General features: G+C 44.5%; 1 protein-coding gene across 2 annotated transcripts in view; it reads right to left on the bottom strand.

Annotated features, from left to right (window-relative positions):
- The window catches only part of PPP4R4 (protein phosphatase 4 regulatory subunit 4), a 1,899,245-nt gene that overhangs the window by 949,985 nt on the left and 923,194 nt on the right, over positions 1-26,066 (bottom strand). For both annotated transcript variants that reach the window (XM_086937722.1, XM_086937723.1), the window contains exon 10: positions 5,093-5,259. In XM_086937722.1, coding sequence (XP_086793848.1) covers positions 5,093-5,259 — 167 coding nt within the window. The remainder of the gene's footprint in view (positions 1-5,092; positions 5,260-26,066) is intronic.

Genomic DNA, 26,066 nt, shown 5'->3' with positions numbered 1-26,066 from the left:
CCACTTTTGGAAAATGAAGTCCAGAATCATCTATTCTAGTTCCCATTCATGGCAGGAATTAGAAGTTCTGCTTAGAGTATCTGCCAGACTGTTATTTATCCCTGGAAGATGTTCTACTTTGATGGAGATGTGGTGCTAACTAATCCATTTCCAGATTCCCTATGTTTCTAGAGATAGGATGTGGGAGAGTGTACCTCCCTGTTTGTTGAGGTAATGTATGCATGCAGTATTGTGCATTAGCATGAGTAGTGAAGAGCCTTGTATTCTTGGGAGGAAAGCCTGTAAGTCTATGAAATGGCTTGGAAGTCCAGGAAGATAATGTGAATTTTTGCAAGCGATTTAGACCACTTACCTCTTATTCGAATATCATGAAGATGTGCCTCCCAGCCGTCTAGAGAGTGGTCCGTGTTAAGGATGAAATCCAGTAATGGGGAATGCAAAGTTAGCCCTGTCGAGAGATTCTCTGAGGAGCGCCACCAGCGAAGTGCTTTTTTCATTGTTGGAGTTGTCTGAACTAGGCCGTTGAACGACCCGGTTACTTGGAGCCAATTGTTGTCCAGCTGCTCTTGTAAGTGTCTCATTTTGAGACATGCACGAGGCACCATCAAAATTGCTGAAGACATAATGTTGAGCAGAGATTTTATTAGGTGTACAGAAGCAAATTTGCTTCCAGCTAGTTTGGTCGCTAATGAAATGAGATTTATTTGGCTTACTGTAGAGAAGAATCTCCTGTCTTGGACAGTATCAAGAGTTGCTCTAAAAAAGGTAATCATTTGGGACAGCTGTATAACAGATTTTTGATCATTTTGTGTCAGCCCCAGGGAGCAAAACATCCGTAAGCGGAGCGAAGTTGCCTTTGAGACCTGCTGATAAGACGGTGCCTTTATTCGCCAGTCGTCAAGATAAGGAGACAGTTGAAGACCCTGAAGTCTGAGACGTGCAGCAACTGGAGCTAGGCGCTTGGTGGGGCTAAGTGGAGGCCAAACGGGAGGACTTTGAATTGAAAATGAGCACCTGCTACAGTGAAACAAAGAAATGTTCAATGTCTGGGATGTATTGGGTAATGGAAATATGCATCTTGTAAGTCTAGAGCTGTTATAAAATCTGCATGATTGAGAAGTTGAAGTATCTCCTGGAGAGTGACCATGCAGAAGGACTATTTCTGCATATACCTGTTTAGATTTCTCCATTACCCTGACCTTTTCTGTATTTAAAAAGAAGCAGGAATATAAAACCCTTTCCCTTCTGAGAACGAGGAACCTTTTTTACAGCTCCTTTCTGAAGCATAACGTATGCTTCAATTCCTAACAATTGAAGATGAGATGGAAGCCATCCTAGGCGTTGATGAGGAGGTGGAACTGTTACAAATTCTAAAGTATGGTCATACTTTATAGAGTCCAGGACCCATTTGTCCGTTGTAATTTGTCGTAATGCAGAGAAATACTCGTTGGCTTGATGTTGGTCATGGATGGGGTCATAACAGGTGCCGGGATATTGTCACTGTTTTCTAGTATTGTCTCTAGATTGGGTAGCTTGTTTCCTCCTGGACTGTTGTCTGGAATATGCAGTGGATGGTGGTGCTCGATATAATTGCTTCTGATATACCCATAACGGTAAGATTGGTATATGTGGGTGATATTTTTGGTAATTTCCAATAAAGGAATAAGATCCTAAACCACGTGCTCAGCGAAAAGGTATTTTCCAATATTGGAGCGTCCCTAGCGACTTAACGGTATCAGTATCTTTTTTGATAGCCTGCAAGCCAGTGCTTTGAGACAGTGGTTTCCTTTGTTCGGCACCAGCACTTTACTATCAACACTGGTGGTTGTGACAATCTGCCACATGGTGGCGCTTTCTGGCTAATGTAGCGATGCCCACAACAACGGTTGATTATTATTTCAATATACATTAAAAATGGCTATTAGTTGCCGCCCGAGCCATTGTTATAGCTTTGTGGGCCTGGAATAGTCCAAATTGTCACACACGTACGAGTGTGTTAGTTAGTAGTTGTGTTATTACTTTCATTGGCAGCATGGCAGGGGCATTGTGTGGTGCAAGCTACAGTAACCTCCTGATGAGAGACCCTGCATATATTTTTTACAAATTAAGCACTGCTGCCAGGCCTCATCAATGTAATTCCCAAACAGCGCATCGCAAATCAAATGGCATGTCTAAATTCTTTCTCTGCACCTCAGGATGGAAAGTGGTAGATTTCAACCAGCCTTGATGACAGGGAATTACTGCTCCAGCTAATTGTCTAAAAGCAAGAGAAGCCATGTCCATGGATATATCAATAATCTCAGAGGCTGATCTTTCACCTTCAAAAATAATTTTTCGGGCCTCGTCTGGTAAATATTCAAAATATGATGGCACATCCGACCACATCTGGAGGTCATATCATCCTAGCATTGCTAAGGAATGGGCAGCACGCACTGGCGCATCTGCAACGGTGGTAAACCCTTTCCTAATATTGTCCAAGACCCGTCCATCTTTATCAGGAGGAGCAGTAATAGGTACTGAAGCATTTCGTGATTTTCGTTGCACAGCCTGAGCAATTACGGAATCTGGCCTCAGATGTCCCATAAAGCAGGCTGGAGCATCGTCAGAGGCCTTACATTTTTTATCAATCCTTTGAAGTACTGCTGGCATTGAATATGGCGCTTTCATAATTTTGATTCCTTCCTCCCAAATATGATCAATAATGTAATTTGCACTTAATGATTTCCTGAACTGATCCTTAAAATAATACAAAACACAGTCAGACTGTTTCACAGACATCAGCAAATGAAAAAGATTTGCAGCTCGTGCCATCAAATCATGGAAGCCACCAATTTCCTCAGGTGGAGAGTCAATAGCTTGAGGAGCTGGAGGAGAAGGCGTAGGAATAAAGTAGTCTTCCCATTCTTCAATAACTGATGGAGCATTTTGTATTTCACCTTCTTCTACATTATCATACAGAGGGACTTGATCTTGCTGCACAGGTATAGAAGCCTGCGATTCCATGGGAGGCCGTGAATCTGCAGCAAGAGGTGAAGATTTTGTTACTTGCACTGATCCTGCTGCTGCTAGGAAATTGGTATGATAGTCATGCAACATAGTTGTAAAATCTTGCACCAATGCAACAGGCAGCTGTATCATTGGTTCCTGGTGTGGCATCAAAAATTGTGATTTGTCAATAGATTGGTGATACTGTGGCCCATAATATTCCTCGTCATACTCCTTCTCCTGAAACTTGACATGAAGATGTGAAGGACTGTAAGCCGGACTGAACAATCCATCTTCATCAGATCCCTCTAAGAACCGACTATGAGATAAAAGTGAAATATGAGAAGGATCCTGGAAAAAAACTCTGGAAAAGGCATCATCGACGAGAAACTCGATGACTAAATAGGTGTATTATGCAAGGTTGAAGGTCTCTTTGATTGAGGCGTCAACGAAATCTTCGTCGACAGTGATACATGTATCGTCAATGTAGAGAAGACAGTGGTTAGCGACTGTGTTGCCATTGTCAGTGCAGTCGACGGACCCGCTACCACTGATGTAGAAGTTGACGGCGACAAAGTAGTAGTCAATGGCGGGGACTTCATTGATGAATGTGCAGTCGACAGTGGGGGTGCCGTCAGTGGAGGACGTGCTGATGATGGTGGAGGTGTCGAAGTTAACCACATAGTCCCTGAGCAGGGGCTGAGGAAGAGATTAGCACCACGTGTGGATTAGGTGCTGTCGACAACGACAAGACTTCCATCGATTTAATCCTATTCGACGAAGTCTCCGTAGACGGTGTAAGCGTTGTCGACAACTGCTGGGAAACTAATTCCAACCGCGGTTTTATTGTCAGTGAGGTCTTTTTCAACAATGGTTTCACAGCCTCTGACTGAATTTTTGTATGTTTAGTGGCAGTTTTTGAGGCATTTTTTCCTCAGAAGGGAATGGTTGCTTCCCTGTTTTTTGAGGCAGTATGCACAGACTCATGATGGGTTCTTTTTGATGCTTTTTTATGTCCCTCATTGGATTCCAAATATCTATCCCTCTTTTTAGAAAGTTCAACTGATGCCTGGGAACTGAGACTACCTTGCTCATCAGAGAGCACCGAAGATTGCCAATTCTACAGTCTTTTACCTTATGAAGAGGTTACAAGCAGTAAATACAATGCTTGTGGGGATCTTCAGCATGCAGTCTTTTATTACCACATGAGCCACAAGTTCTGAAGAGTCATTTATTTGAAGATTCTGATATTTATTTTAAAATCACAATATCCAAAATAAAGAGAAAAAACTGAGAAGAGCTCTGGGAGACTCCCTGTCACAACTACACGCGGTAGAAAATCTGAGGGACTTGCCTCTCTGTGGAGTGTTCTAGAGGGTGTTGCTATCTGATTGGTTGCGTTTTAACTTTGGTTCTTTATAGAAAAGGATATGGATAGGCTAATTAGGTGACTGTTCAATGCATTGTTGCCTGTGATATGATTAATTACTGCTATTATAAAATTTACCTTGAGACTCTAACCTCGATGGCGGGATAAATCAAGCATGTGAGTCTATGAAAGATCCAATACTGGGTAAAAAAGTAGATCCTGAAACAGATCCTAAAATGGAGGCAGTGGATGGATAGTGTAATTGGTACATGCTCTCGGGAAGGACTAAACACAGGAAGAGGCATGACAAATGCATGCCATGGACAAATGGGGAGAAAGAATATGAGAGCGACAATAGAGACAGCATATGGGAACCCTATGAGGGGGCTGTAGCTCACAAAGTATATACAACATGTCTCTTCAAGACAGCTCATGCATTGTCTAGCTGAGACCTAAAAACAAAGTGGAACAGTAATGCCAAGAAAGGAAGAAGGAATGAGGCTGTAGGGGCAAACTGCTATGGGAAGGCTGGAATCATATGGTCTTGTGTGCCTAGTTCAAAACGATTCCTGTATATTTCAAAGCAAAATGTCTAACAACATAGCTAAAATTGCACTTTCTTTTATTTGAATTTATAATATGCATATTTTAAAAACATGCATTTTAACTATCATTACAATCCGTTTCTTCCTCACAACCTGTGAGCAATATATTTATAAACTTTTAACAGTAACTCACTGGAAAGTTGAAAGCACAGTTCTTCCTCACAGACAAATATTTGTTTTCCAACTCTAAGGCTTGAAGTAAATTCTCAGCGTGACCATTTTCTTCCTCTTGCAAACCCAGTCTGCAAAGTTTCTTGTAAAACTCCAAGAACCATATCTGCTGATCCGGGGTAAAAATCCCTAAAATAAATTAGGTAACAAAAGTGATTTTTTTCCCGTGGTAAAACAAAAAAAGAATAGCAAAGTGATATAAGAATAAAACAATAGGCTTATGAGAAATAAATAAAGTTAAATGAGTTCGATTCTCTACATAACTAATGCATTACATGAGGTAAAATATGCCACTGCAAGATGAAAAAAACACAATCAAGATGAAGTTTTTTAACCACCCTGAAACCAGCGAGACAAGACAAACAAGAGTGGGCTTGTGTGATAAACAGAGATGGACTTTAAACAAAATGTTGGTTTTACCCTAGTCGATGGCTGGAAATTTCACTGGAAAATTGTCTGGCACAATGGAAAAAACTGCCTTGCACCAGTTGAATTTACATGATTAGTCCCCAAAGAAGTACTAAGATAGACAGAATTTTAAAACAAGAAGTGTAAGAGTGTGAGTGTGTGTGTGAGTGTGAGAGTGTGTATGTGTGTAACATTTCAGTCAATTTAAAACAGGGCTACTCGAGGATTTATGAATTTCTGTCTATTCAATTTTTCAGTCTGAATTTTTTGTTGATCTTTTTGCAAACAGTTTTCCTAATTACACTGTCATAAATATTTCCAACAGTTAAAATTGATCCAATTGCTCTAATGAGAGAGGCCAAGAGAAGGGGAATGTGCACTGATGCGTTTAATTTCATAAACTTTATTTGATTTTTGAAGCAACAATCATACAAGTACACATTTCAGTAACATTCCACAAACATCAAAACGAAAATATATAAAACCAGTACATAATCTGAAAAAAGATACATTATCAAAAGATATAAAATATGGGAGAATCAATAACCCACAGACACCTATAAACAAAATTCTTAGTGCAAAAGGGAAATATCAGTCAGAACACTGATTAAAATTAATGCCTCTAGAAACAAGCATTTGCAATGCAATAGGTCTCGCATTAGGAAAGTTTGAGCTATTGGTATTGTAAATGACAAATGTTTTATTTAAGTGTTGGTTTTGAAAATAGCAAAATTAATAGCTTTGTCATTTACAATGCCAATAGTTTTAACTTTCGCAAATGTGACACCTATAGCATTTGTAATGCAATATGTGTTGTATTTACGTGACTTAGATGTATTGATATTACAAATAACAATGGCTTTTATTTTTTTTATAATTAATACTTAAATAAAAGTTATTGTAATTTATAATGGCAATAGCGTAAACTTTTGTAAACAACTTTTGTGAAGATTATGTTCAGTGTATTTTATTGTGACGAAAATCCAAGAACAGAAGTGAAATATTAACATCTTTTTGTGACATTTGTAATAAAGCTTGAAACATTGAGAGAACATATTCAAACCAATTGTTGAATGGTTGCACAGATTGATGCTGTGGTGGCGCTGAGTGATGTTGTGGTGGGGACGAGTGATGATGTGGCGTTCAGTGATGCTGTGGTAGTGCAAAGTGATGTTGGGGTGCCCCTGAGTGATGCCTGAGTGGTGCTGAGTGATGCTGGGTGATGCGATAGATAGAGTGAGTGCGATAGATAGATAGAGTGAGGGCAATAGATAGATAGAGGAAGGGAGATAGATAGTTAGAGGGAGAGCGATAGATAAAGGGAGGGCGATAGATAAAGAGAGGGAGATAGATAGATAGATAGATAGTGTGAGGGCGATAGATAGAGTGAGGGCAATAGATAGATAGATAGATAGATAGATAGATAGATAGATAGAGTGAGTGAGGGCGATAGAGTGAGGGCGATAGATAGATAGAGCGAGGGCGATAGAGTGAGGGCGATAGATAGATGGAGTGAGGGCGACAGAGTGAGGGCACGAAGGGCCCCTGAGAACCCCTCAGGATGCTCTCAGGTCCTCTACTGCCCTCAGACCCCATGGACTGACCCTGTGATTCCTCCTGACAGCGCCCAGGGCCACCCTGATGGCAGGGCTCACCCACGGATTTCTAACTGATTGGGCTGTGACAGAATGCGGTTTGGCTGAGGAAGTGGACCTGTATGAATGAGCTGTAGAAGCACATTCACCATGAGAAATGGGGGCTTCGTGAGAGGATTATTGGGAGAAATGTAGTGGGAAATGAAGCATTTTAGTGTTGTTGTCCTGATACCTTTGCTTTGAGCTTAATAGCGTTGTGCACCTATTTTAGTGTAGGCGATGGCAGGTCTCCCACAAGTGTCAGGAAAAATAAATAAATCCTGCCACCGGCTCTTTCTTCGCAGCTTTGTGTGTATTCTGCCTGACTGCATAACGACTCAGGCCCCAAGAGAGGCTTAGCTAAAAAAAAAAAAGGACACAGCACGCGTCCTCTTTAATGGAAAGTCTACACGATCGAAATGGGTGCATGTAAAGCACAGACTGCAATGACAGACCACAGTAAAAACTGTCTAAATTCCGTAATTGTTGACATTTCTCCATTAGTACCTCCCAAAACACAAGAATGTATGCGAAAATAGAAGCATATTTGTAATATAGACATTATAAAATGACCTGTTATGAGATATTTCATTGGAAAAGGCTAACTTGGGATGGTGAAATAAATCAACACAAATCAGAAGGCATTTTTTTTCCTACTCCACTCTCAATGTGCTTTTCCACCTAACAGATGTGTACGATGCACGCCACATGGCATAGCTTCCGCTTCTCTGTGCAGGAGTATACAAACGCCCCGTCGCCATGGCAATCGGAGAGGTGGATAACAGTTTGCAGATAGAGCGTTCTGTGCCACTTAGCAAAACCCTGTCAATACCGCCCTCCCCATGCCACCCCCTTTAAATACCTTGCACTCAGTGAATTAGAACTGTTACCATACAGCTTGTGAAGGGTGTCTTGTGTAATGTGTTGGGCGGAAGTAAGCACTTGTTTGTTGGCAGTACATTTATGGCACGCGAGGTTGGAACGAGGCGGCTGTGGAGACAGGCACCAGACGGAGATGTTACCTGGGTAGACGTGCATTGGAGGAGTGTGTGTCAGGCCATGGAAGACAGGTTCTCCAGAGGCCTGGCTGGTCACCAGCAGGTCAGAGTGTCGCCCCCAGAATGCCCAGCCTCATGCATGGTGGTCCATGGAAAAGACCCAAGAATGAACGCATTCGCCTGGCTCCCAAGCCATGCATAACACACTCTTGTAAACTTTGTGCAGCTCCAACCATCTAGGGCTGGACCCTCGAGCTAATATCCATTGAACCCCGAAAGTTTAATGTGGCTTAACAGCCAGAGTGGCCGCCTTTGACGCTGAGTAATCAGGTTCGAGTCTGGCAGGCATCTCAAGCATCCTGTGATTCTAGGCAAATCTCTGAATCTTAAACATAAAAAAAAGTCTGTCTGTTATGGAACTGGTATTTATGTAAAGCGCTCTGATACCTTCAGGTCGAGTTCGCGCAATATAAAACTGCATCATAAAAAGACATCCACAAATATTGGCCAGTGACTAACTTAGAAATAAATAACTTTATTAAATCACGTTGAAAAAAATGGAAACGTTCGCTATTCAAGAGCTTGATTGTGTTAGCAGCGCAACGAATATTTACACTTTCTCATTGTCAGCAACCCGGATTTGAACTCTCCCACTTTGGGGGTGTGGGCTCAATTGTTTTATCCCTTAGAGAGCATAAAACCCAACATTTTGAACAAGAGGGAGGGAATAAAAAAAAATACAAATTAATCGAAGGACTTCATTTCTCTACTGACACACGATCGGCAAACCTTGGCTTCTAAACTATAATGCCAGGGACGTTTCTTCTAACAAAAATTGATTTGTCTGTTTTCCACCCTTGGGAGATTATGAAAAATATATTTTTTATGTTTATTCTGAGAGTGAAGGGGAGGGGGTGTGGGGGGGAGGGGAATTCTTTTGGAACAGGATAATTGTACCAGCACTTGTTTTGGACTTCGACCAAACGTATATTGATTTTAATTGATTTATTTTTCTGGGTTTTTTTTGCACTTAGGACAATGCAGTCTGCCTATTATTCCCAAAAAATTACTGGGAAATTACTTCTGTACCTCCCATAATTTTTCATGGGAATGTGTTTTTAATTTGTTATTGAAATGTGCAGGGCAAATTTTTTTCAGAAGCGAACAACTCCGTATTTCTGAAACTAAGTGATCGAGGGAAAGCTCTGGTCCGTTATGGCGTCAAATTCGGTTCTGACTTCCCCCGCGTCTTTTGATTAAATAAAAAAAGCGAGCCCTGAAAAGTGTTACTGATTTAAGCAGCCGTTGGAGCCAAACTGACATCCAGTTTTCCTAAATCTAATAGCAACGCGGCCGACTCTGCACTTCCAGTTGCAGCAGACGCCCAAATAAATAAACAAAGTAATTATTATTATTAGAAAATAATGTACTGGCTATTAACACAAGCAATTGAGATTTAATGAAATAAAAAAAAGCCGCTTGTCCGATTTGGCATGATTTCCGGAAGCGTCATGCCTGTTGTGGGGCGGGACTTCCGGGGGAAGCCCATGCCCACGGAGTGGCTGGCCGAATGGAAAGTGGTGACGCGGGGCTCCCATGCCTGAGGAAGAGCCCCGCGGTGGCGGCAGAAAGTGGCAGCGAGGGCGGCCGTTGATGCAAGTGCGGTGAGTCAGGCTTGGATCTACAGTGGGGTCTGGTGCGTGGAGTACGGGTGCAGTGGCTGGGGCGTGTGTGTGCGGCTGGGGTGTGTGCGCGCGCTTTCAGATTGGAGCGTCTTCACAAGCGCGCAATTGAGTACTTATTGCAGTGGCTGGGGGCGGCTGGTGCGTGTGCGCGCGTGCTGTTTATACGTAAGCGCATCCACAGACCCTAATCGGCTCGTGCACCGGTCTGTACCACTTGGGAGGTATAACAACACTAGGTCTCGCTGGCGACAGCGCTTTCGCGCTGCAACGCCAGGCGAGACCTAAACAGGACTAAAAATGTGCACTAAAAAGCATAAGCCAGAAATCATGATGCATACAAACACAGTTTGAATGTAGATAAAACTTGCAAACATAAAAATGCAGGCCTGATCTGTCTAAAATCCATGGGAAGCAAAAGGGGCCTTATGTACTTATGGTGACGGAAAGTGAACCTGGAGAAAATAAGCACTAACTACATGGTTTCACACAGCTATACATTTTCTTATATTTTCAAGGAGGCAAATTGGATGGTTTATACCAACCCCCCTTAAAAACATTACCTGATGGAATATTGTAGGAGGCTGGCTTAGTATATGGTGCTCACTTATGTAAGTGTAGCATCCTGCATTAATCCAGACAACCCATATGGTGACTTTAGTGGTCTTAGACAACTTTAGAAAACTCTCTAAGTGGTAGCTGTGGAGTGCAGCCTTAAGGTGTAGTCCAGAAGGAGTGTAAAGCACCTTGTTTCACCAGAACTTAATCTTATTGGTATAGATTAAGTGAAGAGAACCACACAGTGTATTTATAAAAATAGGTATATATTATAAGACACTCACTAACACATACAGATATCTCCTACAAGGAGATATACATAAAGCACACACTATTTTGCAATAAAAACAGGTAAGTAGCACGAATACACAATGATCACCAGGGGGAGACCAAACAATATATTAAAATAGTGGAGTGCAAACCACGACTCAAGTCAATACTGTTCCCAGAAGATGTAGAAGCACGAGGGACCCAAGGAACTACCCAAGGTAAGTAACCAGGAATCCCACGGAAAATGTGTGCAGAGTTGGAAAAAGACTGCATGCTCAATTCAAGACAATGGGTAAGTCGGGGTTGCAATTTTAAAGAAGAAGGACCCTTCCCAGTGGACCCTCAAGGAACCCGGAGGAAGACAGAAGGTTGGAGAGCAAACCCATCCATGGATACTCTAGGAACCAGGATACATGCACTCGGGTATCGGGGTGCATAGGTGTGAAGTGGTGTTGGTAACCGCCGTCAAACTCAATGGAGGACTTCAAGAAGATAACATTGTTGAAGAAGGTGAACATGTACGGTGTAACCCAAAGGTGGATTCAAGTTGAGAAGTACTTGAAAGCAGAGGGGACAGAGTCTATGCCACTCAGGAGTGACCAGGAGGCACGGGAGACGAATGTCCACGGATGCTGAGAGATGCAGGAGACTTGACGATGATCTTGGATCTGCAGTTGTGTGGACAAGGTGACGCAGTGGAAGACCAGGAGCTGATCACAAGCTGTCCCATGTCAGATGTCAAGAGTTGAGGGGTCGGTGTCCGTTGGGAGGACCAAAAAAATCCTTGGCAACTATAAACAATTTGGCAAGCGTGAAAGGTGCAGAGTTAGGACCAGCAAGTTCCAAGGTACTCACCAAGTGCAGGTGAGTTGGAGCAGGCCCCAAGCAAACAGGGGAGCCCACTGGAAACAAAGAAGTCCCTTGAAAGGACCTGAAGATCTCTGGAGACCCTAACTGGGTGCAGAGGAGACTCGATTCCAGCAGTGCCAACGAGGGATACTGGCCTTAGACTTGGTCTAAAGACAGTGCAGGCTTTGAAGGAGTTGTAGAACCATCACCTGTGTTACTGAGCCTGTTAGAGTCTGTAGGAGCCCAGGATCAGCTACATTGCTGCGGTGCCTGCAGATGCAGGGGAGTGACTCCTTCACTCCATGGGAGATTTCTTCTGATGTCTTTGATGTTCTCAGGTCCTGTGTGGAACCTATGTGGAGCACAGACACTGACGGTGCAGCAGACTTGCAGGATGATGAGACCTGGAGCATATGGAGTCTTCCTGGCTGCAGTCTCGGTTTCTAGAGCAAAGTTCGAGGTGGTCAGTTTGACTTGGTGAGCACAATGTGGTCAGAGTGTCCAGATGGTTTAAGATGACGTGGAGTTGAATCGGAACTAAAGCAAAAGACACACAATTGATGTACGGAATGCAGAACAAATCAAAACATTCACCCCCAGTCAAGAGATCTGGGTTAAATCCATCATTCTTTTCCTCACTATGCCACCCCAGATTAGACCTGGCCATACGCAAATCAGTCTTGACCCTGTGCCTCATGGGAACAGTCCAGGTCGAACTGCCAAGCCTGGTACTCCCTGGACCGGAAACAAGCATCCTAGATCCGGACTAAACCCACGATGAATCTATGGACCTACCCACAGATAAGTTCTTAAATACCCTAAGGAGAGGGTTGGGATGATCCATGGGTCCCTCCCAGAGGAGGGCTGGACAGTGGGGAGGATACTCCCATGTCCTTTGTCCAGTTTTGCACCAGAGCGGGAGCTAATGGCTCCCTGAACTTGTTTGAACTGGAGTATGCAAGGAGGGCATCAAGTGTGCCCTTCAAGCAGGCTCAGTGGTGCTGGCAAGCAACCCCAACCTGCCCCAGCACACTAAACCTTGTCTTGGAGGTGGTCACACCTCCCCTCCCTGTGACAGGATATCCATTGTTCTACCTTCCCCTGCTCGAGCTTGACACAGCAGTAGGAGGACAGAATTGTCTCTCTGGTCGGCAGCAGCCCTACTTTGCTGTCTGGTTCTGGAAGACTGGTACCGGTAGCACTGAGGGCCTCCCGGAGGAGAGCTACAGTGCATGGAAACATACTTCCCACACCGTCTATGGTGCGGGGGTATAATTCCACCATGTTTGATACCTAACTTGACAGGGTTTGTTACAGCCAGTTTAGAGTTGGTCATCGCATAATGACACATGGCCACTCTATATATTATGTTATGGCTGATGCACTTACAACCGAGGAAAATGTACACCGAAGGTTGTAGGGGTGTCCCGCTCATGCAGGGGCACCCTCACACTTAGAGCCGAGCACCCTGCCTTCAGGATTGAAAAGGCATGCTTTAGAGGTGACTTATACGTTTTAAGTGCAGTGACCTCAGATATAGGAAAACATCTATCTGTTGTAATTGGTGCTAGCACCTTCTTACACATGCTGCACTGGCAGGCCCAAAGTCAGAATTTGTGTGGTCTCCCATCGGTGGCATAATACATGTTTCAGCCCATGGGGAACTTCTGGTGCACTTATGCCCTAGGTACCTCAGTACCATGTACTAGGGACTTAGAAGGGGGGGCACCAGTAGCCACCCTGGGATGTACCCAAGTACTCACCATACTAATTTAGGGGAGAAAGCACAGAGACTGGGATCCTGGTTAGGAGGATCCCAGTCAGACTAGTCAAAAAGTGGGGCAAAAAGTGGGGGCATCATAAAAGCAGATCCTACTTTCCTACAAATATGCTGAGTCTAAAATAAGTCAGAAGACGACGACGATGAGAGACATTTCAAGAAGGAGGTAGGGCTCAATCCCACTGACAGATTTTACCGTTATGTACTCATGAATTGACTGCTTGGTTAAAACAGAAGCCTCACATTCAGCTGCCACCCTAAGGGAATAAGCCTGCTTAACCCAAAAAGAAATGTTTTTTTCCGATACCCTTGGGATCAGAGAATAAACCTGGTCTCCCTAAACCTTCAAAGGTGGAATTTATACAGTGAAGCCATAGTATATAAGATGAACTGCCCAGGGAAAAACAGTCCTGGAGAATTAACGTGTAAAAGAGGGCGAAGGCAACGAAAGTCTGTAACAAAATTTATGTTCAATTCTTCATGTATAATTTTGGCTGGAATGCCCTGTTCCAAGTCTAAAGGTTCCCTCAAAAACCTGTTTTCTATCACCTGGATTTGATTGATAGGAGCATATTCCAAGATCTGACACCCAAAATGTGTCATAGGAATGCTTTTAGCCTTGAATACATCTGTCAATAATGTATGGGGCCTACACTGAAACACTTAAAATCATTGCAAATTCAGACAGTTAAAATGATCTGAAAAAAAGCTTGTGTTGCTAGAATCTTGGGGCCTGATTCACAAAGAGGCTCTAAAGTCATGGCCGAGGCTCTACAGTCATTGCAGAGCATCTGCACTGCAGTTCTCATTGCCGAGAATCCGCTACAAGTGTGGAGACTCTTTATGAATTGGGCCCTCTTGGTTCTGGAGAGGAAGCCCTTATAAGACAGACCCTACCCCAGTCCCTCTACATTCTAATCTCAGCAACTCTGCTTCAGCCCTGCAATTCCATGAACAGTAAATATAATGAACCTCAATGCAGAAGGTGGCTAGGCAAGCAGAGAATGAGATGGAAGTTTCAAGGGGTACAGAGGGATTAAATGAGGCAATGAGTGCTTAAATCTAGAAAGTTCAAAAAATGTTGGCAACTTCTGCAATTGTTATGTCTGCACTCTGCACTCATCCATTTGAATCGATTCTCTTCTCCCCCACATCCAAAAGGACCTAGTTGAAATATACTGTGTTGGCTAAAAAATCTTGGCAATGTTTGATTCGTAGGAGGTTCTGTGTGAAGCTTCTCAGCTTACACTAAGGAAGATAGCAGCAGATTTACTTAGCCATTTGTCATTCAGGAGTATGGAAGTGGGGCTGGGTTTGGTCTATCATTAAAAGTATGAAAAGATGAAAGAGGATTTACTAGATAGTTTGGTCTGAACCTTAACTAGTACCAAGTCAAATTCACTACGCCTGAGGAAAAGTCACATGAAACATATGAATCATGGATGTATTATTCAATGAAAAACATGTGTTGAGTGAATGAGCAGAAATGAAAAGAAAGTGGCAACATTTGCTGGGTTGTTAAAAATACTTTTAGCTGAGGACTTTTTGGAGACTGGCAGTCTTAATTTGCATCAGTACTTGTGGACACAAATGGTCCCCAACAGTTTCAGTTGACTTGCAAACAGGATGATCCAGAAAGGACAGTCAGGTGCACAGCCTCTTCCAAACGGTCTTCCTGCACCATCAACAAGTCTTTCAGAATTTAAGGATCAAAGATCAGGGCAATAACTCTATGTAGTTGCCCAAGGATTGGGACACCAAAGCATTTTGCTTCCAAGCCAGGCAAGGAAGTGAACAGTATCTAGGAATGGAGGAACAAGATCCCAAATATGGGGTAGTTATATGTGTTCGGTAAAAAACATAGTCATCCCTAACACTAACCTGGTGACTAATGTTGACCAGGAATCTGGCAGGATGACCATTGAGATGATCATGGTCTCCAATAACTGTGGACAAAAGACCCAAAGATCCTTCCTAAAGTAATGAGGAAATCTTACAACTTCTTTCAGAAAACACTCACTGACAGCAAGAGGGTTATTGTCTACCAGGACTCTGGAGCCAGAATTACAAGGGATGATGAGGAGTATGTTGTGCCGAATAAAATAATGGAGCAAGATGGGAACTGTTGTGCAACCCTTGTTAAATAAAATACTATTCATAGATTGTCTCCTGGGCAATGACCCGACTTCACTGGGACTGGTGGTGGCTGAGTTGTCATGTGCACCCATGGCCTCTGAGAGCATTTTCAATGGGCATAAACCCAAACACAAAGCTCCATAAAGTCAGGACGAACCACAGAGGAGAGCCCCAATGCTGAGCCTGCTGCAAAAGAGACAAACATCTTCCATCCACCAAGAGGAAGCCATAGAAGTTGCACTATCTGCCCTGAAATGCCCCTGAGTTCTACCCCAGAACAAGGAGACAGCCAGAGTCTGGTGGTTTAATAGTGTAGCAGGAAGTTTCTGAAGCCACATGTGGCTCTTCTGGTCAAAGCAACCCAAGAGAGGCTCTTCCACTATTTATATTGGTCCAGCAGGAGGTGAATATTGATGAGTTTTGCCAACAAGCTTCACTTGCCAGAACTTTGGTAGGCCTACAGGCCGGATCACTGTCAGTGGTTGTGTTTCATTTGAGAGCAAACGATGATACACTGTAGGATCCTGGAATCTTCCTAGCCGTTAAGGCAACAAGTAAATACTGGTTGGGGCAGTGTCCCTCAGATGAAAGACTGCCCCATGGTTGTTTGCACCGAGTTGAGGAGGTTTACCCATGTAGGTTTCCAAAAAGAAGTTCTTTTGGATAGGCAGACCAACACATGTACATTTACATGGAAGCTATTTGGATCGAATGCAGGGTGAGCAACTGGTTTTAAATGTCAGCCTACCCCCAGTTTAGTGTTCTGGATGAGTGGTTTAACAAAATGGTCATGGTCATGATTGTCCTTCTGGAAAACAGAGTAAGTAGAACATTGTGATTCCGGGTCTAGTTTTTACATACATGCCACAGAAATATGTTTGATACAGCCCGTCATTTGATCTGGCCTCGGCGTGGTCTTCACTCTTCAGACCGCGGTCGGCTGCTGGACACGCCACATCTGATTCTTCATCATATTCTACTCATGGCATTGCAGATTTACCAACATTTGTTGTATCGGCGTGCACCTATAGTTATTGGGAGCAGGACTCCGTACTTTTTATTAGGTACCCAAATTTATGTGGTTCTTGAGCACTGAATTGAATTTGTATCCACTCCTCCATTTGTGGAGCGGTTTTGACAAACACAGAATCATACAGCTCCGGGACACCCTGCTTAAGCAAGTAGCTTTATATGCATCACAACTAGATCCATAACAACAAAAGAGAGGTTACATGTGTCTCAAAAGCCACAGAGACGGAGTCAGGTCAAGAACAAGTATACCAACCCAATTTAGGTGGATAGGAAAGCCCTCACACACCGACCTAGTCAGTGTCATGCTTCATCATAGGGCCCCACCTCGGAGGCCGAGTGCCTCCTCGGTGTGCTACAATGCCAGAAGACTGCGGAGCAGGTTGTGTGATAGGGCGTGCAGTGAGGAATATAAATAAAAGTGTCTAAAGGGTATCTCAAAAAATATTTTATTGGTAGATCCCTGCAACACGATTAAAATTGGTCTTATGTGTCTGAATTTAGCCAAAGGTAATGAATTGGTTTAATTTAGAGTATTAGTCAGTCAACTTGTTTCAGCCTGTTAAGTGGTTTAAATTTACCTAGGCATTCATCAGGACTAGTGTAACCCCGGCGGTATGGACTCTCTAATCGTCCACCCTAACCTGAGGACGTGAAAGTGAAAAAAGAAAAATTTGTGAAAAAGTGCAAAAGATAAACGAAGGGGAGGGCAAATTGCCCGGTCCCAACAATCCTAATTAGGATGTTATCTGCACTTTAAAATATGGCGCTAACTGCACCATGGGTCTCGGGAGGGGGGTAGGAGCGTACCTGGCACATCGCCCTCAACACTCGCCACCCGTGTCAGCACCTAGCTTCTCCTCATAACCGGACCCCGACGATCCCCCATCTATTGAACTTTTTTTTGGAGCACATACCTTGCTACTATGCAAGAGTTTTTGTGGGTTTTCCTGATGATGGCACGCTTGCATTGAAATGCACATAAAGAAATTAATCTGTGTTTTGGCCACTGCTTGTTATCCACCTGTATTATCACTTAAGACATAGATCAATGCCAATTGATTTTAATGAAATACGAGATACTACCAGTCAACGTCAACAGTGGCATTTCTTCTCTTGTCTTTGTAACTTTTCTTATAGTGTAGAATAATTTTAGAATGAGTGTAGAAAAGATTGATGTGCAGATGTGTATTACATAATTTAATATCCATAGGGTATTGGCTGGAGTAAAATTACTTTTGTATTGGTTTATAACATGGTGTCGCTGTCCCTATATGTTAATGCAAAGTTTTATTATGCCAAGTTTGTTGATAGTTTAGTTGCCCGAGGTGTTTTCACTCTGGTACAACCCTTTCATCTACAGTGTTCACAACCATTCACTCTTGTCCAGAACAGTAGAGAATGCAACCCGAGGTCTCTCAGAAGCGAATGGGTTAATTATGTGTTGAGACTTATTAAAAAGATGTCCGAGCTCGTATGCAAAGCCAGGAGAAATATTGAGGCAAATCAGGGGCTCATCTAGGAGTAATACACTGAAAAGTCCTCTTTGATAGGTACGTTTGAGGTGCTATTCATATATTTAAACAAGTCAAGTGCTTTAGGAGACAACTAGACTAGTCCATATAGTGTCAGTGATGTTAATTACTTCACTGACTTTGTTAACACTCAGGTGCCTCACTGTGTTTTCCAGTCACCAGGCTCAATCTCTTATTTTATGGGGCTCTTAATAGACTCAGATAAGGAGTACAAAGTGAGAAAAGGCCTTATTTAGGCTTTGGGGGGTGGGGGGGCATTCTACTGTTCTGCCATCCCACCAGGGGCCATGGGTCATGGGTCATGGGTCATGACTTCTGCTACCCTGGGAAATGGTCCTTTTGCCATATTTAGAGATCCTGGCCTGCCTGATGGTGCTATCTTTCCACAGAAGGAAGGAGCCGACTTGTTGGTTCCTTTCACAGCAGGGAAGTTGGTGAGCAAGCATCATGTTTAAAGCATCCATTTGGCAAACATTTTCTATACAGAGTAAAGAAACTCCTTGATGCCCAAGGAGTTTTTTCCTGGCATGTTGGGGACATTTAACAGTTTGCCGGCACAAAGTAAGATATAGGAAGGGAAAATGAGCGATGTTAGTCCCACCATCGACAGGGCAGGAAGACAGTCATTAGGGCCCAGTGGTAGTATGGATGACATGCCAATCTGTTAGGGGTTACTGCCGGTTGAAGCTCTTCTGAAAGCAATCCAACAGTTTCCATAACTCAAATTGGAGTGAGGGACCTACAGGTTTGGCATGTGTGTTTATCGTGGCCATACTGCTCTTCCAAACTCTAAATAATCTAAGTCTTCATTGACTTTTTGCAAATGGCTGAGTAAGATGGCTCAGACTAGGAAGTTCAAATGATGTTGCAGAACCAAGAGGAGTGTAAGACACGTTTAGCATGATTCCCTGCATTGTTTTCCTTATCAGTTATGTTATGTTATATTGCTTTGTATAGTGCTCTAATCACCCAAGAGGGTGTTCAGGTGCTTGGGTAGGGTGTACGTGTGATGTCCCTAAGGTGCTTATACAAAGGACCAGGTCTTGAGGTTCTTACAAGTCTCAAGAAGTAAGGAGGCTCTGATGTGTTGAGGGAGTTTGTTCCCCTCAGTCGGTCCAATGTCAGGATACAATTTCCACATTAACATACAAGATAGAGAAGTGCATTAAGGTGGGGGATAAAATGAATGATGGTGATTAAAGGCTAACTGCACTCTTACCCTTTGGTAAGTCTGTTGGTGCTTATGACCAAGCAGGGATTCGCAGTTCTATGCTTATGTGTGCACTCAAAGCTGTCACTCATACTGCTGTGCACCCTATTTACAGAGCTGTTTAGCTCATTAAAAGGTTAGGAGTGCTCATATCCTGAAAATATTTAAGTTAACCCAAGGACACTGGCAGATCTTATTGTGTTTTGTATTTGTATTTTGTATTTTTAGAGCGTGCTCATTCACAAAAGGATATCCAAGGCTAGACCTCATCATTTACCAGTTCTGATCGAGAACCTAAAGAGGATACAACCAAGTTCTGAAAGATCATCAAATCGGACACAGCACATATATTCTGAGAAAGCTTATTCCAGTGGGTTGCTGCCAAACAATTGAAAGAGTGCCCACCCATTCTAGGTTTCTTAATTAAAGCTGATTTGCTGATCAAAGGTTCTGTATGGGTTTGTGAAAGGTAACCCCGATCTGCAGCATTGTTGGACCTTTCCAATAAAGTGCTTTGTGCGAATGGCACATTAGCCTGAAAATAGCTCTTTGGCCAACCCGGAGTCAATGAAATTGATTAAGACGGGCCGAGGCTGAACTCCTGTTGGTTTTGTTACAAATAAGTCTTGCCAATGAATTCTGAATGGCCTGGAGTCATGTGAACAATTACTCTGCCATGCCTACATACAGCGCATTCCCGTAAAGCAACCTGCTCATAATAAAAGCTTGGACAATATTCCTTCTCCAAACCACTAGGATCCATCAAAATAGTTTCCAGAGGGTACGTAAAGGACCAGAATAAATCCCCGTACCCTAGTTATTTGTTCCTGCAAGGAAAAAGGTATCATCAATCAAAAAGGCCACATTTCTAACTACTTTCTTAGGTTTTGGTGCGGGCCTAGCAGTGTTGACCATCACAAATCATTCCAGATTTTTTCACCACCCCCAAAAAGCAAAATCTATTTTGTCTGCATTAAGTTTTACACAGTACATTTTCCGCCATCCTGCTACCTCTGAGAGACAGTCAGCCAAGTTACATTTTGTCTCACCATACTTGTCATCAATAGAGATAATCAGCTGAGTTTCAACAGCATACTTAACTATCTCAAATCCTCTTTTATTCACAATAATTGCCAGTGGTGCCAAATAAACATTAAACAAAGTGGTGCTCAGAGAGGAACCCTGAGGGATTCCACAGTGCAATTTTTAGAACTCTATCTGAAAGGAGGTAGCTGCATCAATTGTGACCTATTACTTAAACAATAATAAAAACACAACAATGTGGCCAAGTGTGGAACCATTTCGTGCAGCCTTTGAAGTAGGCATTGGTGAGACACAGTGTCAAAAGCTGCTCATGAGTGTTAAAGGATTAATGCTGCCGATTTCCCTTGGTGTACTAATGACCTAACGCTGTCCGTTACTGCTAGTAAAGTAGTTTAATTGAATATTTGCCAAACTTCCCAGTACTTTGATCAAGTGAGGTGTCATTGAAATGTGACAATAATAAGATTGTGTAGAAGCATCCACTTCTTTCTTTGCCAATGGCATCACAAAGGCCTGGTTCCAGGATACTAGAAACTCAGCCACCTTTAAGGATTAATTCAGTAGTCATGTTACATATGGTAGGAGTTGTAGGGGTTAGGAAGGTATAGATGAAGTGGGGACAGGGATCTAATGTGGACGCAGACCTCACGTTTCCCATCATCTCCTCCACCATTTCAACTGTCAGTTCTGCAAACTCCCTCCAACTCGAAGGGGCTACTAGGAGTAAATTAGCATCCTTAAGGTTCCAGAATCTTTGATTGTTTAGTTCAACACTGTTGGATGAGCCAATTCCTTAATTATTTTAAACAGTTTTCTAGATGAGCTAATGTTTTCCTCCAACCTTTTTACCAAATATTGCCTCTTGGCTTGTCTCAGTTGTTCGTAGTAGGCTTTGAGTGCATTTTTGTAAATCATTCTATCCTCTACCCCTTTGGTGCACCACCACTTGCGTGCAAGTGTTTTTTAATCTCTTTATATTGCCCGTAGCTCTCTGGTATACCACTTCCCAGATCACTGTCTCTTTACAGAACTGATTTTCCTCACAGGGGCGCCAATATCCAAGGATGCAGACATTGCATTTTCCAGCTCCTTAACAGGGTTCTTTGGGCACTTTGCCACTGCTGTTCAGTGCCAAAGTGCAAGTGCTCCCTCTGTAAATTGTTGTCATGGATTAGTGTGTCCACATTTGGCTTATTTGACTTACTGCTGAGAGCCTAGTACAATGCACAGTGTGTGCCCAGGGCCTGTAACTCAAATTCTGCTACTGGGCTTGCAGCACACATTGTGCCACCCACACAATCAGTCTTGCAAAAGGGTCTCAGACATTCCATTGCAGTGTATGTGTGCAGTCTAGTACTAGTGCACTCACTTGCCAGGCCCTAACATCCCCTTTTCTTACATGTGACCCACGCCTAAGGTAGGCCCAAGTACCACTGTGGGCAGGGTGCAGTGTATGTGAAAGGTACGACATGTCCTGATGTATGTGGCATGTCCTGATAGTGAAATACTGGCAATTTTGTTTTTCACTATAGAAAGGCTATCTGTCCCATGGGATAGAATGGGGAGTATACATATACCATCTTATAAGTATAAATGCCATGGGGGCAAGATAGGAAAATGGTGTTTAGTATGCCTGAACTTAGAATCTAAAGGGGCATCTTTTAGTAAGGATGGTTTTTACATTCTGGGTTTGAAAATACCATTTTTAGAAAGTGGGCATTTCCTTGCTTAGCCATCCAGTGTGCCTCTGCTAGGATTGTGTATTGACTGCCTGGCTTTGGAGTTACAGGGGCTGGTGATGTTCATTCTGCTCAGACGGCCATTGTGCTGGGGGGTGGGATGTGTCCTGCCTTTCTTGGGTGAGTCAGGGCTGGGATGAATAGACCTGGGCAGCATTTAGATTAGGGGTAGGATATTTCTTTTACACCTGCATGGGACTGGTCTGCCTCGAACAATGAAGTTTGCTGAGCACAGACACTCTCTGCCTCCAGAAAACAAGAGATTTTGTACTATAAAAAGTGGGGCCCAGACCCCTTAACTTTAGATCACTTTGGGAAGTCAAGAGGAACCTCTGCCAAGAAGAAGAGCTGGGAGAAGCTGGAGGAGAAGTACTGCTCCTTTGCTGGGTGCGAACTGGGGTTGGCCTGCAGTAGCAGTTTCTGCCAAGGAGAGGAACTGCGTTTGAATCCTGCTTGACAAAGTATCTCCAAGGGCTTGAGGTAGAGCTTGTCCCCTGTTCAAGAAGTCTCAGGAACAGTAAAGACTTCACCATTCTTCTGGGGACCGTCTCTGGAACTGCTGGTTTCAGTCGTCGGAAAGAAAAGAGCAGCCGACACTGTCACCGAATCCGTCATAGGTTCTGTGTCCTGAAGGCATAGAAGAAGGCCCACCACACTTCACACCATATACTGGTTCTCACCGACGCCGCTAGGCGACAGCCACCGAGAAGTTGCTTGCACCGCGTTCTCTGGGCACCACACTCCAAACCGTCTCTCTTCACTCTGCCCGGACATCACTGACACTATCGCTGCCCGACCCAAACATTGACTGGCTCGTCGCCTGCACCATGACCTGCCAGCACCGCATCAAGCACCACCTCACTCTGCATCTTACGCCTTGGCCTCACCGACGCCGCTGGACCACAGTCACTGAGCTGCTGTCGGCACCACATCGTGAGGGCCCTGCACGATGCACCGCTTCCACTTCGCATCGCGACTGTGATGGTTACCACAACCGACTCATGCCAACGGGATCGGTCGGAACAAGAAAGGTACTGTCTACGAGTCTGTTGACGGTTTAGCTGGACCGTACCAACACAGTCGGCTGGAACTGTTAGACTGTCGTTTTCAGCATCACAGTAGCCCCAGACGGAGCTACAGACTTGGAAGAACTGTGTTATCCTCTCTGGAGTGTAGTGTAGCATGCAGATCATCCTGAATTGTTGCAGTTTTAGACTGATGGAATGTACTGATCTATCTAATGTTTTGAAAGCATTATTAACTGCTGTTGGGGTGATGTCTGATTCCAAAACATTGCTCCATTTTACGACCAATTCCGCATTGCTGTTGATTCTAAACTGTTAGAAAAGGGGGTTTCTGGTTGGCTAAGGCTTGCGCCAAAGCCAGGCAGAAACCACCACTGTAGTCAGGGCAAGGCAGTTACACGCTGAAGATAACCCCTGCTCATCTCCTTGGTAGCTTGGCACAAGCAGTCAGTCTTATCCCAGAGGCAATGTGTAAATCGTTTGCGCAACACACACACACACAGCAGCAACACAATAGGAACACTACACAAGAAACTCCACACAAGGTGATATAAAAAAATAGCCTTTGCATTATCATAAACACATTAGAAACAATCACACATTACACTGTGCCAACTGGCACGGGCAATGTTCACAGGGGATTATATACAGGTCCAGGACAATCGGCCCACGGCCAGAACCATCAGAACTGGTAAGTAAATGCAAAACACAACCAGTAACTACTGGTACCATAATGACCTAAGAATTATTACATTAGCACTAGACACCATCCTAAAGTACCATAGCATGACATTAGGCACAACATTACGCAATAATCATAGGGCATGAATCACATGAGGCATCACATTAGGGCCTTGCGCCCAACCACATAAAACTGATCCCCAGGCCAACTGGCCTTCTCTGGGGCTCCAATAGCCTATGTCCAGTAAAGTCAGGGCTCAGCTGCCAATGCAGTAAAAACACAGGGCGCAGATGTGCTGGGGTGTAGGGTGCAACTCACCCCTTTCTCAACAAAAGAACTGGCCCCCAAGCGTTGCAGCTACCCACTTTCCGGCGGAGCAGCTGCGACCAAATAAAACACTGGCACCACAGTGCCCTGAGTCCCCCACTGGGACTCTATAAAACAAATTTGCCCAACATTGCAGCTGCCGCTACGTCGGTACAGCTCTGAAAACCAACAGCCTTTGGCACTACGGTGCACTTTGGAGAAGCCCCGTCCCGGGGTCTCCCACATATCAAAATGCCCCCAACAACAAATGTAACACTGGCAATATGCCAAATAACTGCCCCCACTCACTGGGGTTCAGGAGCAGGTCCCAGGCAATTAGATTATTGTGCTCAGCACAGCCGGGCCCCACGATCAGCTGCCGCCCCCGTCTGAGACTCGGATCTCACTCCCGCTGTCCCCGGCCGGCCCGTCAACCAAGCTCCAGGTCCGGGCAGCCCCGCCGACTCACAACCCGCTAACGGTGTCACAGTTAGTAGAAGTGGAGTGTTATCAGGGGAGCTGGACTTGAGCGGCGGCCCACGCCTCGGGTGACTTTTGGGCCGGAAACCTCCTTCTTCGAGAGCGCTTCAAGGGGAGGAACAGAACCGCATTCCCACACTCGAACATGGCTTTCCTTCACTGATATCCTACTGGGCAACTCCCTTTGCGTCGGCTGCGCGTCTCGGGTGAATCCCGGTTGCCAGGCAACGCCTCGCAGCCGGGAACTCAGCATAGGTTCCTTTTCTTTGGGATTATGATCTCCGGCCAGAGGCGGTGGCTTCTCTCGGCAGGGAAATGCTGGGTGGGCACCCGCTTTGACCAACAGTAATTGCAAAGGTGAGCACCCGCCCAGAACCACAAGCAACAGAAGCGCGGGGTGGGCACCCGCCGTTTCAATAGGCGTATAGCGGGGTGGGCTCCCGCTAACAGCACAAAGTCAGGGTGGGCACCCGCTCAAAAGGCACCAGCATAAGGTGGGGTGGGCTCTCGCTAAACAGCGCAAAATGAGGGGTAGGCTCCCGCTCTAGTCCCACGCTGGGTAGGGGAATCCTCAGGGCTGCACGTTAAAAGTAGAAGCGCTCCATTAGGCGCTAGGTCCTGGATAAAAGTCGGGGGGGCACAAGGTGGGCTCAGACAGGCCAGCACACAGGGCCGACCAGCAGGTTCCTCCTGGAGCCCAGCAGCAGCCCCCAGCGTCAGAACAAGCACAGGAACAACCTTTTTCATGTGGTCACAGCCCCTACCTTCATACCACTTTTCCCCTTTGTCTGCAAAGCACATGGCTTGGGGGAACCAGTTCCAACTGGTTCTTGAGCACTCTGTTTACCAGGATCCTCTTCCCTATAGTGAGGTGGGGGCTTGGTGATCAGACACACCACAGGGGGCGGAACCAGCATTATACAGTTTGGGCACAGACCTATCAGGGACCAGAGACTTCTCCTCCCACTACTCAAATGCAGATGTCTGACTCAGCCTAGCGCTGACGCACCCTGCCCCTCTTGGAGCAACCCACACCTCCCAGCCCCTGTCACTCGAAAGCCAGACATGCAATTCACATCAGGTAGGCAGACATATAGCACACAGAAATGCCAACTTCTAAAAGCGCCATTTCTAAAATAGTTATAATAAATCTGTGCACACCATTGCGTAGCATTTATTATCACTATTCCAAATATACTAAACTTTACCATGCTGCACCTCCCATATCAGGAATTATCACTGAAACACTTATCAGGAAATTCCCAATGCATTCCTATTGGAGGGCAGCCCCACAGTAGTAAGAAGCCAAAATGGCTGTTTGTCACTACCAGGACATGTCACACACGTAAGGTACATGTCCTATATTTTTCCTACAGTGCACCCTACCCATGGGGCTTAAATAGGGCCTACCTTAGGGGTGACTGACATGTACTAAAAGGGGGGTCACAGACATGGCACACACTTTAGGTTCCATGTCACAGCGGCAGGAACACTGGGTGCACATGCCCTGCAATGGCAGAGGCCTGGGATAGGTTTGAAAGGCTACTTTGGTGGGTGGCGCAATTAGCGCT

The sequence above is a fragment of the Lissotriton vulgaris genome, chromosome 9, assembly GCF_964263255.1.
Source record: "Lissotriton vulgaris chromosome 9, aLisVul1.2, whole genome shotgun sequence".
Lineage (NCBI taxonomy): Eukaryota > Metazoa > Chordata > Amphibia > Caudata > Salamandridae > Lissotriton > Lissotriton vulgaris.
This window is presented reverse-complemented; position numbering and strand designations above follow the sequence as displayed.